Below are 20,323 nucleotides of genomic sequence, written 5' to 3'. Positions count from 1 at the left end.
TCTATCAAGATACGTATAAAAATAGTGTGCAAGGCAGGGTCAGGCTGAGAGCCCTTTGACCTGACCTCTACAAATGGCCTTCTCACAAAACTGACACCCAATCCCACACCCCAGCACACGTTGGGGGGTGTGATTGTTAAATCCATTGTGAAACGACAAGCCAGGATGGAAGATGGTGACTTTTTCCATCTTCTTCAAGAGGACGATATCAGAGATTCCTGCTAGAGCTTCTAATTTTTAAATGTAGACTAGCTCACTGGGTTGCACAATCCTCCTGTTTGTGACCTCTATTCGATTTAGTAAAATTGCTTCCACCTTTTAGGGAAGAAGAAAATAAAGACCTGTTTGCTTTTGAAAGTGCACATCATGCTAGCTTCACGGCATTTATAAATGGGAAGCCTCTTGATTCCTGGCCGTTTTTTCCCTCGTCCAAAGGAGAGAGTCATGACAGCGTGGTGGCCTCTGTTGCTGGCAGGCAGAGGTGAGGAGCCACCATGCCTCAGGTGGTGGCCTCGAACGCTCCCACCCTCCGGTCTGGTCAGCTGCCTCTCGTCGAAACCACTTCTGAGGGAAAGCTGCTTCACTCCTGAGGCAGTCTGTATACATAAGTATCTTTTAAAAAGGGACCGAGTCCCTCAGACCACCAGGCATTCTGAATAAACAGCGGCAGCTGAATTCTGTCAAATCAGCTGTTTGATGGAATTCAACTATTTCCCCTCTCATCTTGTCCCCTCTTTATTGCTAGACTATAAAAAAAATACACATTTTTTACAAATTCCATTTGAAGAGTTACTTTGGAAACTCTTACACCAACCTCCTCCCTCACACCCAGCAAATACTCCAGTGATCAAAGGAGTTCAGCCAGCTCCAATTTGCCTATGAATCCGCCCTCTCTAGGGTACTATAGACCCAGCCACAGGGATCTGCGTTATAGGGGAGGGTGGGATGCCTATGGCTGGAGGACATGAGGAGGAAGAGATTACCAAACGTAGAACGCTTGTTATAATGCTTTTAAAACAAAACTTCAGGGCAACTACCCAAAGATTCTTTGGAAGGCAGTGCCCATTTAGACATCTACAGAAGCTTGAGAAGAGGACCCAGGCCAGAACTCCCTGGTTCCCTGCTCCCACAGACACAGGGAACAGGGCCCTCATCTGCCCCTAGTAAAGGGGGAGCTGTCAGGGCGATTTTCCATGCCGTCTCGTCTCTATCTCTCAATTCTATGGCTCAATCGTTATAAAAAGCAAGTAAAGTATTTCAAGCAAGCCTTTTTAGCCTGGGTTCCTTGCTCCTACAGCAGAGGTAGCACATTTTCTGTGAAGGGCCAAATAATAAATATTTTAGGCTTTGCGGGGCTCTGTCACGACCACTCCACTCTCCTGTCGTGGCACAAAAGCAGCCACAGACAAGAATGGAAACGTATGAGCATGGCTGTGTTTATTTATGGACACTGACATTCAAACGTCACATAATTTTCAGGTGTCACAAAACGCCCTTCTCCAACCAGTTAAGACAAATGTAAAAACCATTCTTAGAGCTGCACAAAGAGAGGCAGTGGGCTGGATCTGGCCTGTGGGCCAGTGTTTGCCAACCCCTGCACTAGATAACGGGCTTCAGGGCTTCCGCGAAGCGCCTATAAAACGCAGGATAGTAGCGTGTGGTGTGTATGGGCGTATTTGGATTTTCCTGGAGAGAGTTCACTGTGGCAGATTCTCAAAGGGTGGGTGAGGGACAACTTCACGGCTACGTTCAGAACCACAGATTTAAAAGTTTCCTCTCAAACAAAGCGTGAATTTCTCAGTGCTACAATAATTCTCTCTGAGGAATCCACACAGAGGAGAAAGCCCTGAGAAGCAGTCTCAGGACCTGAAATGCCCCCTTTAGCTTAAGTCCCTGGGACCACAGGGTAGAAGAGGGCAGGGTGGGGGTGGTGAGGGGGTGGAGGTGGGGGGCACCACAGGGCTTTCCCTCTATCCATCAGGTGCTCCTCAGGAAGGCGGAAGTGTCCCTGTGAAAATGGTAGAGCAGACTGTGTGGAAGGCTGTTTCCAGAGGCGTATTGTAAGACCAGGTAAAGCCATTTGTCTCAAGGCTTTAGCTCCACAGACACAGTATTTCTTCCTTCCTTTTAGGGAAGGAGGTATTTCTGGGTAGTTCTGAAGGGCAGTGCTTACATTTGCTTCCTCAAACCCTTGCAGTACGTCACTCTCCCAGACCTGCCCGGGTCCACACATAGGCACACCTGTGGCTGGGACACTTTGACTCTAAAATTTGCTAACAAAAGTTAGCAAACATTCCAGCCAAGAGTCATTTTGGGTCAGGTGGTTATGGACGAGTCCTTATCACCTGTGCAGAGAACACTGGCCCTTGATGACATTCAGTTTGGAATTTATAAATAGCCTAGAGGTGTCTCTAAGTGCCCCATAAATCGTGGCTGTGGTAAGGCAGCCAGCGTCTCAGGGCAAGTCAGACCTGCTGCATCTTCCGTTGCCAGCAATGCCCAGCTCACAGCCCTGGCCTTGCCAGCTCCCAGTTAATTAAATGGACCCTGTTGAGTCCCCAGAGGATGGTAGAGAGCCACAGCTTTTCTCACGCAGGTGAGCCTACCACCCTCCAAGACCAGAAATGAGAGTAAAGGAGGGTCCATTTCCCTCCTAAATGCAGCAAAGGAGCTCTGATACCTTTCCCGAGGCCGCTAACAAGAAGGGTCTGCTGCTGCTATGACAAAAAGGAATGCCCCTTCCTGGGGAAACATCCCCAACCCAGGCTGGCCCCCCTCACACACCTTAATAAATAAATACACTTAAAAAAAAGGTGCCTCTTTATCCCGGCAGTCCATAACTGGGCTACATAACGACTTACTGAGTAACTATTTTGTGCACTAGGCTGGACACTAGCTCCACTTGGGTGGGTGTCTTGTGTTTCTATCACCAGCACAATCTCCGTTTCTTCATGTGAGAAACATAATAAAGCTGGTGGATGGAGGCTTTTCCAAGTGTTTTCCCTGCCTGATTCATTTACCCTCACACGCCACCCTCCTGGGAGGCCACAACCCCCACGGTAAAGATTAGGAAACAGTGCCCAAGGTGCAGGCCAGCCGAGGTGGAGCCAGGATTGCATGCGGCTGGCTCTGACCTGAGGCCCTGTCCCTGGCGTGTGCTGTCCTGCCTCCTGCTGATCAGCGTCAACGCGCTCGTGTGCACTGAGGGCTGAGCAGCTGCTGCCAGTCGTGTTGTCGCTGTGTTACAAGCAAACAAACGCACAAAAAACTGCATTCGGTCTAGTACCCTTCACCGTGCATGAGGCCACCATCCCCCGTACGCCTTTTGGGGTCATTTCTTAGACATCGGGAGTGAAAAGGGGCATAGTCCTTCAAAGATTTAATTTTTTTTTTACTTTCAGCAACAGTAAGAAATACATTTATATATATAACTGTGTGTACATCACCTCATTCCACCACCACAAGAAGAGATTCAGCGAGATATACACTAACCTTACTATATGTGACGCTTTCTGTGTTCCGGTTACTATTCTGCTTCAGTCTCCTGTATTCTAGTCTATCCTATTCTACACTTCATTAAGAATTTTTCTACACTTGACCCACTAAATTGATTTGTACAACCCACTGCTGGATAGACCCCAAAGTAGGGTAAAGGGGCACCCAGTAGGGGTGCCTGAGACTGAAAAAGTACAGAAAACACAGTGTGGCTCTGCAGGGATAAAAAGCCTCAGGAGGAGACGGCAGGGCCCTGCCTGCCGTGGCTTGCCGGGGGCCTGAGCTCTTGAGCCAGACTCTGTGGTGAGCTGGCCCCACGCAGCGGGACGTGCAGTGGCAGGACCCCTGCCTGGTGCTGCACCAGGAGCCTGCGTCTCCAGCTAAAAGTGGGCAGGTAGGCAGTGGCAAACCTGGCCCCACTTTGCTTCTAACCTTGGGGCCCTGTCTCACTTATCATCTACTTTTCAAAGCAGCGTCATTGTTGACAGCTGTTGGGTTTAGCTTTCCAGGGATGACTGTTGGTACCAGAAGAAGAAACTTTCCAATCTGGTCCTGGCAAAAGCCCTGTTCCTCCACTCATCAATCTTCCCCCGCCTTATTTATGAAAATGTTCTAGATAGGTATCAGTTCTTTTGGCCTGGGATTTATTATTGCTCTGCCTTCTGGCTTTGAAACAGGAACTGTAAACACGCTTAATACATGCCTCTCAAGTCAAGATGAGGTCACTTGCCTTCTCTTGCCATTCAACAATTTCAGGTTTCCTAATGCAGGATCTTATCAACCTTCCCTCTGCTCCCCCCCCCCCCCCCCCCCCAGTTCCCAGGTACATACTGGAATAGGTCTTGGGCCATAAAAAGGGAGAAGAAAATCTAGAGATGGAGCTAAGACAGAAACATTCTCTGGAAAGAAAAACGTGGTCTATCTACACAAGTCATTTCATTCAGTCCACAAATACAGAGGGTGCCAAAAAAAATGTATACACATTTTAAGAAAGGAAAAAACTATTAAATTATAATATTCAATATGATCCGATACCAAAAGATGAATACAAGTCATGTTTGACTTCTGCAGTTACAAGAGGTGCTCAAAGTGGTTACCATTAGTGCCCAGACACTTCTGATTACGGCAAACTACTGCTTGAGAAACGTTGACCGAAGTGTCCACTTGTATACATTTTTTTGGTACCCCAGTATATATTGAATACCTACTACGTGCCAGGAGTGGTTGCTGAGGATACAGCTGTGAATAATACAGATTAAAAGCCCTCCCCTAACGGATTAACCAGAACATACTAATTGTTGATGTTGGGTGAGGGACACATGGGGATTCTCTCTACTTTGGTACATATTTGAAATTCTCCATGATAAGATGTTAAAAATATAGTTCTCAAATCTCAAACACATGATGCCAAGTGAAAGAAGCCAGGCACAAAAGAGTACATGCTACATGGCTCCATATATATGAACCTCTATTCTCCAGTGACAGAAAGCAGATGAGGGATTGCCCGGGGGAAGGGGGAAGGGGCACCTGGGAACTGTCTGGGGGCTCAAGACGTCCCTATGTTCATTGTGCTCATGGTTACATGGGTGTATCCATTTGTTAAAATACATCAAAATGTGCACTTGAAATGAGTGAATTTTATTCTATGTAAATTTCATTACAATAATGATGATTTATGAAAAGCCTCAAATCCCCGTGCTCATGGAGCATGTTTAGAGGAGTGGCTGGGGTTGGAAGAAACCTTAGGGACTGTGTAAGTCCCTCATTTTACAGGAAGGGAGCACAGAAATTCAGTGACTTGCTCAGGGTCCCACAGATTTGCTAACAGCAGGGACCAGCTGTGTCCAGCATCTTCCTCTTAACTCATTGCCTGCGACACAGGGTGGGGTTTGAACTCTGGAATCCTATGCTTTGGGGTGACTGTATTCTGAAGCATTAGGTGGAACATTCGTATCCCAGATACCTGGGTACCTGTAGCCTAAATCTGCCGTGCCGCTCCAGGAAGAACTCCTGTTGTTTTGAAACACTAGCTGAGATGCCAGCAGTGGCAGCAAGGAGGAGGGGGTCTGACTGAAGCCCCAAGTCAAGGTCTGGTTTATTTTGTAAATCATTTCGGTTGATAAGCCCCATACTGGCTTATCTTCCCATCTCCCTACTTAAGGCAAGAATCATATTTCACTGTCCTGGCCATTCTCAACCCTCCTCCACACCTAGCTGGGCTCACACACCTGACATACTCCATTGACATCTAAGGTCTGTACTCAAAGGAAACGCCTTTGCAGGTGAAGTAGGTCCCAGAAAGGAGTAGCCAGATTAACACAGAGGGTCAGTGGCTACAGGCCCATGGGCCAAGCCTTCTCGCCTTAAAAACACCAAGGTTCATGTGGAACCTTAATTGTGTATTTGTCAAATCCCAGAAATGTAGAATAACATTTGCGTGTCAAGTTTAGGCCAAATCCAATTCTGTTACCCTCCGCTACCCCTGCACACAAATAGGGCACAATAGATGCAAAACTGTGTTTCCAAGAGCTTCTTCCCTTCATGACAAATGCACCCCTGGAGAATCAAGGTCTTGGACTTAAAGGCTGGTGCAGGCGGGAACCCTGTCAGCTTGCAAATGTCACTTGGTGGTCTGCATCCTTCAAAGAACAATTGCTGGCTTCAGGGCTAGAGGACAGAGCCCCTCCACGGGAAAGGTTTAATGTTTTCTGCTTTTACTGATGCACATTACCCAGCCTCTGACCACTGCCCCTCCACTACTGGTTGCCAGACCACCTTTCGCTTTTTCTGCAGAGACTGGAAGGAGGCACAGTTCAAGTGGACCTGCCTGGACAGGATCTTCTACAAGACCTCGGGTGGGAAGTGGCTCCTGTGACCCACACAGAACCTGCCTCCCAGCTTGTCTGGGGGACGGGGCTCTTCTTCCTGCCACCTCTCCTCCTCTGTCCTCTAACCTTGAGACGCAAACCTCAAAACTCCCATCCCAAAGTTGAGTCCTGGATTTTACCCTATTGCCTGGTATTCCTCAAGTATTTATGTTAGAGAATCTCTTCCTGTCATCTTAAATCCTCACGGTGGTGACAGTAGGGGATTCTATTCAACCCATGTCAACCTTCCCTTCCAGGGCTTTACAGAGAGCACAGAGTACATGTTCAATAAATACCTGTCAAAAAGAGCTCATCTGAATTCTGCCTTTCCCCTTTCTATGCTTTTGCTCAGGTGGTTCTCCCTTCTTAACCCTTCCTGGCTCTCTCTGCCAAGTTCCAGCTCCTCCAGAGAACTTTTCCTGACGGCTTCTGCTCTTCCCTCCTGCCATCAGGCGTAGCCCAGTAGGTCCCATGCACCCAGGTAGGCTGTGTGTGTTACCTCCAGTGCCAGTGGGGTGGGGAGGAGATTAAATTCAATAAACACTTGTTTGGTGAACCCATGAAGGCAAATCCCAACCTAATAGCTATTAAGTCATAAATGAAGGCTTCAGAGCTTATAGAAATGCCCAGCCCAGCTCAGGGCTCAAATCCCTCCCCCCACCATGAGGAGAACCAAAGTGATGTGTGGGTGGCCACCCCCACCCCAGGCTGCAGGAATGCTCCTGTAATCAGCATTCTCAGATGGAGAGATCTCTGTCAAAAATACCCCACTGAGGCTGCTTAGGTTAAAATGACTTGGGAACCTGCCATGCTTGTATGGCATCTCCTCAGTGGCAGCCACCGTGTCAGGGCTGGGGCATCGAGAACCACACAGCTGTGCCCAGCAGAAACACTGCTGAGAATACAGGCAGGAAAAGTAAAGGTGGTGAGCAGGTTCACATAATAATGAGGGGGCAGAGTGTAGGAAATTGGGGTGCTATTCCAAGGGGCAAAAGGGCTGGGAATACTGGCATCTGGGGTGAGTCACACATGGTCTTGCAGTCCCTCCCTTCTCCTAGTGCTCCCCCAGCTTAGAATTAACTCCCAGCAGGCTCTCTGGCAGAGTCAGAATCGGCCATTTTTTTTGTGCCAGTCTTCAGGTGCCTTTCTGTCCTGTGATAGTTGTTTCCCTGACCGCATTGTGTCATCCCTCATCTGAACTCCTGGCCCCTCCACCCCTTTGGAACAGGAATATTGTCCAGTCCAGCCCCCTTCAGCTTAGAGCCCCACTGTCTCCATCACTACCAGCACCACACCACCCTCAGCAGTCACTGTCTATCAAGGACTGTCCTAATCATTTCACATCATTAGGTTTTTTCACTCCTCACAGCCAATCTGGTGTGGTAGATACTATTACCCCACTCTATGGATCAGGAGACTGAGGCTCAGAGAGATGAGATGGCTTTCCTAAGATCCTACAGCCCACATTGGATCCCTGTTGCATGTGATTCTACAGCTCAGGCTTCAAACCTCATACCCCCTCCTGCAATCCTTAACTCATGATTCTTGGAGTACTGGGAGGAGAGGAAGCGGGGCTTCAATAGGTTGGGTGGGGGTGGTGAATGGAGAGAGAGGAACTAAAATTTATTAAGAGTCTAATCCTGTTTGTTATGGAATCCAGGGTTGTTATCTGATCCCGTTAATAATTCTGTGAGCAAGTATTCTCATTATTTTACCGATAGGAGGTTGGGGGCCTCAACGAGGCCAGAAGTCTGGGGGAGAAGTGAATTTCCAGGTTCACATGGCTCTCCTGTGACAGCAATTTTATTCCATCTCAAGTCTCTCTGAGGTCAAAACCAGGACCATGTCCACTATAATACGCCCCCACCTGGGCCAACGACCAAAAACCAGGTTCCTGGACTTTTCCCACGCCCTCCAGCCCTGCACCAGAGTCCTGGCTCCTTGAGGGACCCTGCAGCCTCCTGGAGGGTAAGGGCTCTCACTATGGCATGGACGTTCTTGGGATGGGGTGGTGTCCTAACTGAGGGGCTGCAAGAACCAGCTGGGCCCTGCTCCTGCTCTGCCAGATGGAGGATGAGGACGGCCTCTAATGGTCTCCTGGGCTCCGTCTTCATGGTCCACGCCATCAAGTGGTCCCTGGGCCGGTGGGCTGACTTTAGGGGAAGGGCTGCTTCAGCAGCAGGGCTCCTCCCCAGGCCACTAAGTTGGTGAGGGTGTGAGGGTCTCAAGCCCACTTCCCAGTTTTCTCTCAGCACAGCCCAGTCATGCAGGAGCATGCAGGAAAGGCCTCCCTTGGGCGTCCCGCCATGCAGTGTGGATGGCTGGATGAAAACGGATCATGAGGTTGAAAGGGGCCTCCATGTCACCAGGCCTGAGGACTCACCTACCTGGAGAGACTCCCCACTCTGAAGGCCTTACCTTAATGAGGGACATTCACACTGAAGCAAACTTGAAAAGAGAGAACACGTACACAAACAGAAGTTTACTTGGCCGGCATTTTTCCCTCATCGCCTTTGGCTTTACTGAGGACAACTAGGTTTCTGGGGAGACAGATCTTTCCCTCCTCCTCTGGCTTCCCCCCCATTCTGGCGCCAATGTCCCCACTAGCCACAATCTCAGAGCCCAATGCTTTTCGAGGGGAAAGGAAGAGTATGCAGGAGGAATCCTAGGAGTGAACAAAATACTCCAAGATCTGCAAGGTCAGCTGATGCCCTTCAACCACACCAAACACATCACTTCTGCCGTCTATGGTTCCCAAAGAAGGCAAGCCCACCAGTAACACAAAAGCAAATATGCTACTTTTATTGGCAATTAGATGATTCCACCGTTGTGGACCCAAATCTCAGTGGGATAGACCAACAAATCCTATACTTGAAGACTTTTTTCTAGTATCAAAGCTCTTTGCTCCAGCCTTGCTAGCTTTTCCATTCCCCCACCCACCGCTGGGGTGCCTGCCACCCACTCTGTGTGCCCTTGCTCTGAAGCCAGCCAACCTCAGAAACCTGATCTGAGTACTTGATGGCACAAAGTCTTTCATTTAGTGTCTATGGTATCGCTTGTGCAAAATCACTGGAGTATATGGGTGGATAGGAAGAGGATAAAAGGGAAAGTGGAGGAGGGAGAATATATTATACAGCTGGGAGGACAAATGAGTAGATATTCTACACGTAGAAGCAGGGGACACTGAAAGTGTCCTGGGGTGGGGGCTAGTGCAATGGGGCATAAATAAACCTGAAGGCAGGAAACCCCGTGGACTAGTGACAGCTGGTGAGTCAGGGCAGGGGTGAGACAGGGACAGTCAGGCGCCAGGGAGAAGAAATCTCAGTTTAGCAAACATCTCAAGAAGTCAAAGGCCTAGAGGGGACAGCAGCTAGTGGAGGTATGTGATAGAACCTGACCAGAGGCTAAATTCCAGCTGTGAATCTGGACAATCTCCTCTGTGCTATCTTCAGAGGGCGAGGCCCTATAGAGGGGATGGGAACCAGGCCCGGGAGCTGTTCTCCCTCCATAGCCTCAGCCTCCTGGGGATGAGTTAGGGACCGAACCTCCAGCTGCACCTGCCCGGGCAGAGTGCAGGCTCACTGTGTGAGCCACATCCATAAGCAGGATATGCCGAGGAGGGGACTGAACCATGTCATGGGAGTGGGGCTGGGTAGGGAGCTCTGGAAAACATGCCACTACACCTTGGCTTTTCTTAAGGCCTAGCCTGTATGACTTGATCTCACCCAGGCTCACCTCCAGCACCTACCGCCAGACAAAACCCCTTCCTTCCTGGATCAGACAGACAGACGCCCCTGCCAGAGTCCTCAGATTCAGTACGGCCAGCTGAGGAGTGGGGCAATAGCTGTTCGGCAGGCTTTTGGGGATTGGTGGCATTCTGGCATGATGCCAGTGGGCATGGGTAGGGAGCAAGCGGAGACCCAGAGTTCCTTCACAGGCCCCAGGCCCTTGACTGGATGCTTCAACCTGACGGGACCAGGGGAGTGTGGGCACCTGGCCTCCTTGCCTGCTCAAACACATGCCCTGTGTCTTCTTGAGGCCACTACCAAATTGCAAGGCTGGTGATGTTTGCTCAGACTTGTCCCCTTCCTTCTCACAGTGTTTTTCCTTGGACTTGAAGTCTGTCCCTAAGATCTAAGAAACTCAGTCTGTCTCTGGCTGCTTTGCAACCCCCTATCCCAGCCACTTCCTGCCAATGCCAGCCTCCAAACCAGCTTTCCTTCCCTCCTCTGTCAAAACCTTTCTTTCCCAGTTCTCCCTGGATGGCACCTGATGTGCCCTCAAATCATGTGACACCAAAAGCCTGTCTTGTGATGGAACTCTCTGCCCCATGAATAGAAGACAACTTCTGTGGGACATACCTCAGCTTCCCAGTGTCTCTCCAATGACCTCTTGTGGGTGGCCATCTATTTTGCCTGCGGGTAAGGCTGACCTGCTTATGGCGCACAGAGCCCTCTGCACTGCTTGAATCTGAGCCAGGCAGGTACCCACAACCCCAGGGTTCATTCTGAGTTAGTTGGCAGGGGTGGCAGGGAGGGGGGAAAGGCTTATAAAAACCTTATGTCAGTTTTCACAGTGGTCCTGCAAGGCTTTAAGAGATGAGCAGTACAGTATATTTACCGTGGCAGTAGGCTTTAATCTAACCTAAAATTTGTGTCTGCTCTATACAAGCCCACAGATAACTCTGGGTGGTGCCATTAACATTATTCAGAAAAGAGCTTTCAACTTAGGGGCAGATTTGGGGCACCTTTCCAGCCTGCTAACTAGATGTGGGCTATTCTTCTCCAATTTTGGTATTTCTCTGGAGATAAGTCTCTAGTCCCAAGGATATAAATGTGATCAGATATTTAAACAACTTGAATCTTTAAAGACCTGTAGCTGAGACCTCTGTAAGGATCAACATTTTTGGCTTGACACTGTGACCAGATACACCTCTTGCAGAATGTAAGTTTCCCTTTTAATCCTTCCTTCAGATGTTCTAATTATCTCCTGAATTCAAACCCATGGAATAAACACCCTCTCCGCGGGCCGTGTGGTGGTGAGGCTAATGCTGGAGGTCTGCGGGGGCGAGTAGGAGAAACATGCACAGAAGATAATTTCCAAGGCAATGATGAAGTCAGGCTTCGGGAAAGCTAAGACACTGTGAAATTGGTGGGAGCTTCTGGACAGTCCCTGCTCTTGTTCATTGCCATCCTCTCAGGGGGTGGGAACGCCCCTGACCCTACTTGAGCCCCTCAGCAAATGAAGTGTACGGAGTTTTGCCCTTTGCTCTCAGGTGAGGAGCTCTCCAGAGGTCCAAGGAAGAAAGGCGTGGGTGCCTGGTGCTCTAGGGATGTACTTCTACTGCTGGCACCGGGGACCCCTCACAGTGTCACTCCTTTCAGGTCTGCACTTTCATTTGGCTCAGAGTCAAGACCAGAAGGTGGAACCCCCAGTGAAGAACCACTGGCACTTCTAGAAGTTTAGTGACCAGAGCTTCTCAGCCTCTTGAAATCTCAGATCTCCCTCCCCCACTGGATTTGCAAAGTATTCTGCCACTTACTCTACCCTAGTGAGAGACTCTTCTCCATGAATCCGTATGTTAAAACTTCCTCGTGTTTTTTAGCATCAAAGATCTCCCTAATTGCTTGCTTCTATGTGGCCTCTCAGCAAAGACCTGCTGTCTGCCTCCGCCTTCCTACCCCAGGTCGTCTCTCCCCTTCACATCCCTTGCTGATGGTCCCCTGGGGCTTGCCCTGTCCTCTCCAGTCTGCATGCCACAGGAAGGGGCTACTCCTCCAGCCTTCTGCAAGCTTCGTTTTAAGTCATTTTGTTGACTTGGAATCCAAATTGAAATTGAAATCATTGTTTTAGACCTGCGCTGGCTGTTCCGCCCCTGAACTTGTACTAGATTCCCGTTTGCTGGGCCTGGATTCTTAGGTCTAGTTCGCAATTTTCTTTGGGTTGATTAACTTAGATTAAACTTGAATTAACATGTCACCCTCAGATTTGAGACTCTACTTTTGAGATTTGAGACTCTACTTTCTCCTCCTCCTCTGCCTGGCCCCTGGTTTCAGACTTGCCCTCATTTTGTCGGGGGCAGAGTTCATCTTGTCCTTAAAGACCACCTGCAGAGACCCCGGGGAGAGGGGAGGCAGCCTTCTGGGAGGCGGGCATGTGCAGTAAGCCCTGTCCCAAACCCACAGCATGGGCTTGACATAGCAGGCCAGAGAGCTATGTGGGAGATGGGAAGGGGTAGGGGTGATATAAACCAAGAAAGAAGGTGAACCTCAATCTAGCCTGTTCAACTGTGTGCTAGCCAGTGAAAAATCATAAAATCCCAAATAGAAAACAGGTGAGGAATGGTGCCAGGACCAATTGTCCAGGGACGGTCAACCCACCATGCTCTAGTCTGGCTAAGGTCTGGACCACGTTCTTCAGCTGAGAGGTACCAGCCGCCCTCCCCCTCACCCCACTTGGCACATTTCTGAGAATCACAGCAATATCAAAAGCACTCCCTAGAAAACCTCCTAGAATATAATAAAATTTCTTTCTGATAATTTATAAAGCACAGGAGGTTGGTTTTTGCACTTGTAATAAGGGAGGAGGGGATTGACAGAATATAGGGTGACTGAGGGCTGACTGGATGATCTCAGGTCTTCTTTGCCGGGACCTCAGCCCTAACACTGGGGCTCCTGCCCAGTAAATGACTATATTACACACTTCCATTTACTCCCAGTAACTAGCCAGCTGGCTGCGCACATTTTCAGTCTGAATGATTGCCTTATCAGGCTAAAAGCTAACAGAATTAAGATATCCCACCCCAAAACACACACACACACACACACACGCACGCATGCACGCACACGCATATACACACACAAACATATATGCACACAAACATACTCTCACTAACTTGAAGAAAAGCACTGCTTACACCTTCTCTGCTAGGACGTGGTCTTTGCTCTCTGCGTCAACAGTTCTATTCCTTTTTTCAACTTCTGAGCTACTAACACCCCTTATTGTGCCCCCCCTCCAACTGGCATCACCCCAACAGGCCTAAGAACCTGGAAGAGTGTGATGAAGCTAGAGTGAAATCAGAAGGGAGGGCAGGGCAGAGAAGGAAGAGATCTCTCACGTGGCCTAGGGAATGGGCCTCTTAATAGATTTTGTCCCCAGAGGTTCCCAGGAGGACAGTCCTCAAATGTCAGGCACTGAGCAGCTACTTCATGCTCTGTGTTAGTTCCAAATAATGACTGTGACTATTATTTAGTTAATATTTTTCTTTACATTGATTCATTAAAAAACCCATTTATTTATCAAGAAACCTTATATCTCTATCATACATTGAAAACTAGTATCATTTGCAAGTTTGGATCAAAATGAGTAAGTAACTCTATTAAAATAAAAAATGTTCTTCTGTGTCCCATTTAAATCATCACCTTGGTTATGGCTTATAGGGTGTATATTTTCTACAGTAAACGCTTAAGGCTGAAGAGACTCTGTTTCCAGGGAGCGCCTTGGCTACCTCCCGCCCGTGTCATTCTGGCTGTCAGATATGTCCCAGAGCATCTTTCTGTGCGTGGTACCAAGGACCAGCCCACAGGTGGGAGGAGCTCCAGGCCTTACTTACAATTCGAGGTTTGAAGGGCGGCTTGATCTTCTTCTGCTCCAGGAGCACCCAGTCGATCTCCTTGAAGAATGGGTGCTGCCTGATGGCGTCCTCACCATTCTGTGCTGCGACACAGCCCAGGCGCTTGTGGGGGTTCTTGGTCATGAACTGCAGGGATGAGCACATAGGGAGAATTAGGAGCAAAGGCCCGGCAGGCCTACGCTGTGAGGGAGCGATGGGCGTCAGCCAAGGCAACATCGTCAGTATCACCTCCTAAGCCCGTTTTCTGTACGTTTGGGGGGCTTTCCCCTTCCTTAGTATCCTCTGACTCTTATACAGAACTTACTCTGTGCCAGCCACCATTCTAAACATAATATATTAACTCACTTCAGCTAAATGAAACCCTCTGAGGTATTATTTTCCCTATTTCGTAAGTGAGGTAGTTGACGCACACACAGGTTAATTATCTGGGCCAAGGTCAAACAGCCAGCAAGGTACCAAGTTGGGATTAGAAATTCAGCCTCTTACTAACTTCCTAATTCCTCTCAGATTCTCACGTCTTCTCCTCAGGGAGACTGATGTCTGACAAACTCACTTATCCTGACAGGTCAACAGTCCTTTTTGAGGTAAGGAAAGAGAACCATATATTCATGTTAAGGTAAATTATCAAAGGTATCTCCTGGACCTTTCCTTCTCCTGGACCTGGGCCCTCCCACTCTTTAAAGATTTGAATTTGTCATCTCTATAAACAACATACCCATGAAAATCAAAAGATTAAAAAACAAAACAAGAAAAAGAAATGCTTATTGCGTCTCAACGCTTGTCTGTAAAAAGCATATTGATGGGTTGTACATTTTTTGGCTGGTGTCTTATGACAATGGTGAAGAAGGGAGGCAGCAGGACTGCCTCTTACTGTTGCCTCTGAGTAGACTGTGCACTGTGGAACTGTGATGAAGTGGTCTTCTCTAGAGTTCCGTGCCCCCTTCACAGAGGCAGCAGCCCTCAGAGACACAGCTCACCGGCCAGAGTCATGGAAAACCTGGCCTGGCCCTAGAATCGAGCGACAATGTGAGGAAGTGAAGTGTTCCAAGGCCAAGGGAGTAGAAGACTGCTCCTTACTTCCTCAGCTCTTCCTGTCCTCCCACTTCTGGGAGGGGAAGTATCAGGGCTACGGATAAGCATATAGGTTTTAACGCCACAGGAAGCTGCCCCTGAGCCAGAGGCGCTTCTCACAGGGAAGATGCCTTCTCTCAGAGACTTCCCCTCACCAACCAGCTGACACAGACATGAGCTCTAGCTTCTGCATCTCTGTAGGTCAAAGTTTCTCAACCTCTGTGCTAATGACATTTTGGACCGGATACTTCTTTGTCGCAGGGGCCGTCCTGTGCATTGTAGGATGTTTAGTGGCCTCCTTAGCCTCCACCCACATGTGCTTGTAGCACCCCCTGCTCCAACTGGTGACAACTAAAAATATCTCCAGACATCAACAAATGTCTCTTGGGGTGCAGGGGCAACATTGTCCCTGTTGAGAACCACTGCACTGGGTCATCCAAAATGAAAGGGCCCAGGTCGGGTGCCAGGAGGGAGGCTCAGATCAAGAAGAGCTGGGCTGGTGCTCAGGGCCCAGGTCTGTGGGGCTCGTGTTCTGACCGCCTTGGGTGCTGCCGGTTTTTCCTTAGTCAACACCTGGCACAGTGCCTGGCACATGCTAAATGCTTAATACATATGTTCTCAATAGACGAATGAGTAAATAAGCATACTCTATTTGCTTCCTTCAGCGCTCTCCTGCCCACTGTGACCACATCTGGATGTAGCTTCTATTGACTGCCCACCTTCTCCTGCTGGACGGTAAGCTCCACAGGAAGGGACGATGGCTGTTATATTTACCAATACTTACTTAGTATCTAGCACAATGCCCGGCACATCCGATGCACTCAAAAAAATAGTAGTTCAATATTAACCAAATTAATTAATAGAAGGGAAACAGTGAGGGAGAGAAAGGGAAGTAGATGAGGAAGGGAGGGAAGGATAAACTGAGGGAGAGAGGGAAAGAGGAGCACAAGCAAACAAACAAACAAAAACAACTGTAGCAAAAAGACACATGTTCTGAAGTGGTGTTTTCCAAAATATTGTATGTGTCTTCCCCCAGACACCTACAAAATGATGTTAGGTCTTTTTAACATTGTCATATAATGATTTCTGTTAATTAGTTACGGCAAGTGATACTGATTTTCCATCTACGATATGACACAAAATTTCTTTGAAAAATACATACAAGTATATTAGGCAAATATTGGGAGTTGATTGGAAGAACAAGAAACATAAATCATAGTAGAGAAAGTACTTGGAAATGGTAAATTTTCTGAATGTGGTATGCCAACTGCTGAACTTTGGGGCACTCTGATGGATGAAAGAAGCCAGCACTGGAAGTCCAGGTTCCTGGGCTGCCACCCCGGTCCTGCCTCAGCTCAGGAGGATGACCCTTCCCAGGCAAATTGATTTGCTTAGCTTCTCTACACTTCAGCGTCCACAGCTTTCCTCGGGGGATAGGCAACTTCACTTACTAGCTGTAGTATACGTTTCTTAGGTTGTAGGAATGACTGCACTGAGCAGGTAGGAAGAATTTTCACACGTGAGGGATTATCTGTAGGGCGGGGGCAGCCTCTCTATTACTGTCTGAATCCAGCATGGCCGCATAGATCTTGAGTGGACACTTCTTTTCTGATCAGCTCTTCAGCCACAGTGATGCCTTTGTGGACACAGGTGCCCTCCTCTCTCTCCCCTGCTCTCTCTTCCCCATCACAGGCCCCAGAAGAAGACAGGCCACGGTGACAGGCATGGAAAGTATGGAAGGAGAGTCCAGCCACAGAGCCCAGGCAGTAGGGCTGATCCCAGGGCAGTCTGGATTGGTTCTGCTCCCTCTGAAACACCCACTGGAGGACACAGGTGTGCACAGAGCTGCCCCTCAGGAAGCACAGACCTGTCGTCCTTTTCCCACAAGAAGAGCCATTCTCTCGGCAGCAGCTCTCTGAACTCCCAGGGATGACTGTCCTCAACTCCTTTCATTTAGCCGTGAGCAGAGGTGGGACAGAGAGAGGCAGACAGAAAAAGGGAGAATGGGAGAGTGCGTAGGGAGGGAGGAGTGAGAGGGACAGAGGGAGAAGAGGGAGAGACGGTAGCAAGGCCAGGGAGCAGAAACCTTGGTGTGGGGGGTTGACTCACAGCTTTCAGGATGCTGACGGCCTCCTTGCTGAGCCAGACTGGGTAGAGCACGTCATCGTGGAGGATGGACTCAAACAGGTCGTCTTCGTTGTCAGCCTCGAAGGGGGGCTGCCCGGCCATCATCTCATACATCAGCACCCCCAGGGCCCACCAGTCCACGGAGGGGCCATACTCCAACTCCTGCAGGATCTGCTCAGGAAACGGACAACGTCAGCGCCCACCAAAGACTCCCACCAGCGGCCACGTCTGTGCCACAAGTGCCCATGGGGAAAACCACACCTTCATTTCCAGCTTGCTCCTCCGCGGAGCGGAGCGCCATGTTACCTCAAGTTAGGTTCCCAATCAGCGAGTTCAGTGGAAATTGAGTTTGGGAGGTGCTATGCTGGGGGCCAACTGTCTAAAGCTGGTACCTAACTGTCTAAAGCTTGTCCTCCTGTGGGGACAAGTCACTGTTTCTTTGTTTGAGCACCAGATGAAGTTCTTCACTTGCATTGATAGCCAAGTTAAAAAAAATGCATATTTTTGACATTAAAGTCAGGGTGAGAGGAGCAAGATGCAGATGAAGAGCAACACAGTGAGCTGCAAGGGACTGTGTTCCGCCAAGTGTGCTCGCCCATCTCACACTCAGCCCGGGGCACGGCTCACTGAGTGGAAAGGTGAGCAGAATCCCACTCTTCAGAAATGGTGACAATGTGGAAATACCTGAGCCCTGGGCTCTTGGAAAAGAAAGTATAGTTAATACGTCTCCTCACCCTTTTGTGTTCCAATCACAAAGGGTCACTATGCTCTTGCGTATTCCAAGGAAAGACCCATCTCCAGGGTTCCTCATGAGTCCCACGACACTCGCCAACGAGCCCCTCATTTATCTGCCTCTATAAAACCCCAGATCCCCTTCCTTTTACTTGAGACGCCTCAAATGGCGAAGGCCATGCCTAATCATTGCAGCTTGCAGGATACCTCAGGTGGGTAACTTCTCAGGTAACTTGTCCCAGAACAGGCTCTAGCTCAGTTCTCAGATTTGAAGACAGCCAGAGAAAAGGAGGCTGAACCCCAGTATATGGGCTTTCTGTGGTCTACTCAAGACACCCTTCTAGAAATTACAGATTGCTTGGAATTAAATAACAAGACTTGGGTAGAAGGATTTTGAAAACAGTAAAAACACATTCTAGTAATCTTTTGCATTTAGAATGAAAAGGAATATAAGCAAATACAGCCAACTCTAAATGATTCCGGTTTGGTAACCTGTTTGGTGAGTACCTTGCCTCTTAGACCAGTGGTTAGCGCATGGTATCTGTGAGAGGTCAGAGCTACAGACTCCACTGTCCTGAGGAGCCAGGAATGCTGCTCTGTTCCAAAGCCAAAGCCAGCACCTCCCTCAACCTTGAAAGATCCAGAGCCCCAACCTATCTCACCACAGGACCACTAGTTTCTCTAGGGCACTGTTTCCTCAGGGCATTTATAAGCAACCAGGTGGCAGGGGCTCTCGCATTCTTCAGAGTGCCCACTGTGAGCAACCCAGTTCCAACACTCGGGAGATCGGCTGCCACACGTGCCCACTGTGTGTGCCTTACTGGGTGTGCTCATTTCTCTCCTTGGCGCCGGGGGCTGTGAGTGCTAAGGTGGCCACCTTCCAGCCTCCAGAAGATGGCACAGCTGAGTTCTCTGCCACCACAGGGTGATAGGGAGGTGGCCTCCAGGTTGCCTGTGTTGGCTCAGACAGGATGGCACTGCAGGAACCACAAAGCATCCCTGCCTACCCTTCCCCAAGGCCCTGTCCAAAGCCTTCCTGTTTGGGGTGGCATCTTTCATAAAATTGCTTTTAGGCTTGGCTCTAATTATCTGCTTTCTAATCGGCTTGTCTGTAATAGAGCTGGTAAGAAGGGCAAGGCATCACACGCCATGGGAGGGCACCCAGCATGGCAGCCATGGGTGGGTCAGAGCTGGGGTGGAACAGAAAGGAAGGCATTGGGTGTCATGATGACAGGCATTACCCAGGGCTGGCCGCCATTCCTGGGGAGCGGGGGCTGGGGGTAGAGAAAGGAGAGGAGGAGAGATGGGTGTTAGCCAAAGGCATATGGTGGGAAGAGAAGCCCTGGGGCAGAGCTAGCATCTCCAGAAGGTGTCTGCTTTCAGGGTTAGCCAGGCACCTCTCCACTTCTCCTACTTGAATAGAGGCTTATGCATTCTGAAGCAGTTCCATGCTCTAATCTCATTAGAGTCTCAAAACAACTTGAGGAGGCAGGTAGGGCAGGAATTGTTATTCCCATTTGAAAGATGAGGAACCCGAGGGTCAAAAATGTCTTGCGACTTGCCCAAGGCCACATGGAGGCATTAGTGGTTAAGTCCAGTGTGGAATCTCAACTCTCAGGTCTGTGCTTTTCACACCCCACTGCACAACCCAGCAACGATAGTAATGATGGAGCCTCCATTTATTGACTCAGTGCTACTCTGGGCCAGGCGCTGTGGTACAGGCTTTAGAAGCACACTTGCATTTACTCTTCCCCACAGCCCTTGATAAAGGTAGCAATACGTTTATCAGCTATAAATTGCCTACCGTAAGACCAGGGGTTACTTGCCGTTTCAAGTGTAGCGGTGATTCTGCATAGTGGGCACATGTGTAGAATGTGTCTGGGCTCATAAACAGAGGTCAGAGTTGCTCATGTGAGTCTCGCCAATGGACTGCCCTTCGTGAAAGTTGTGTGGGTATTTTGTTCACCATAAAGTAAACGTTTGTCTTGGGCTGGGTCCTTAACTACTACCCTGGGCTTTCAACCCTTTGACTCTGGTATCAACTCAGAGGGACTGGAACCAAGCATTCTGAGGAAAAAGGATGAATAAAGAAGGTGCTGAAAAAGCAACCATGAGAGCCCTGGCTTTCACTGGTTTCTCCTTGAAGGTTAAATTCCTAGTGTTCTTGCTAAAGGAACACCCTAATAGAGACACTTAGAAGATAAAAGTCCCAACGAGAATTTACCTATTATTTACCAACCTCACTTCTCTGACTCTCCTCAGGCCTCCCCCCGCCTCACCTAGTCTGTGAAAAGTCTCTCAACTGTCCTTCCCTGTTGCTCTCCCCTCTGATTTACGAATATACTGCTGACACCCATCTTCTTACTTAGACAGGTCTGACTATGACTCTTCTATACAG

The 20,323-nt window shown here is 49.0% G+C and overlaps 1 protein-coding gene across 2 annotated transcripts in view; it reads right to left on the bottom strand.

Moving 5' to 3' along the window:
- The window catches only part of PRKCE (protein kinase C epsilon), a 469,050-nt gene that overhangs the window by 10,694 nt on the left and 438,033 nt on the right, over positions 1–20,323 (bottom strand). Inside the window, exons 13-15 of one of the 2 annotated variants that reach the window (XM_019748626.2) lie at positions 17,176–17,364; positions 13,975–14,121; positions 8,781–8,810 (exon numbers count right to left, since the gene is read on the bottom strand). In XM_019748626.2, coding sequence (XP_019604185.1) covers positions 8,796–8,810; positions 13,975–14,121; positions 17,176–17,364 — 351 coding nt within the window. In that variant the 3' untranslated portion in view covers positions 8,781–8,795. Of the gene's footprint in view, positions 1–8,780; positions 8,811–13,974; positions 14,122–17,175; positions 17,365–20,323 lie in introns of those variants that run through there. The other variant, XM_019748625.2, reaches the window with a different exon arrangement.

Source organism: Rhinolophus sinicus, linkage group LG05 (genome assembly GCF_036562045.2).
Source record: "Rhinolophus sinicus isolate RSC01 linkage group LG05, ASM3656204v1, whole genome shotgun sequence".
Taxonomy (NCBI): domain Eukaryota; kingdom Metazoa; phylum Chordata; class Mammalia; order Chiroptera; family Rhinolophidae; genus Rhinolophus; species Rhinolophus sinicus.
This window is presented reverse-complemented; position numbering and strand designations above follow the sequence as displayed.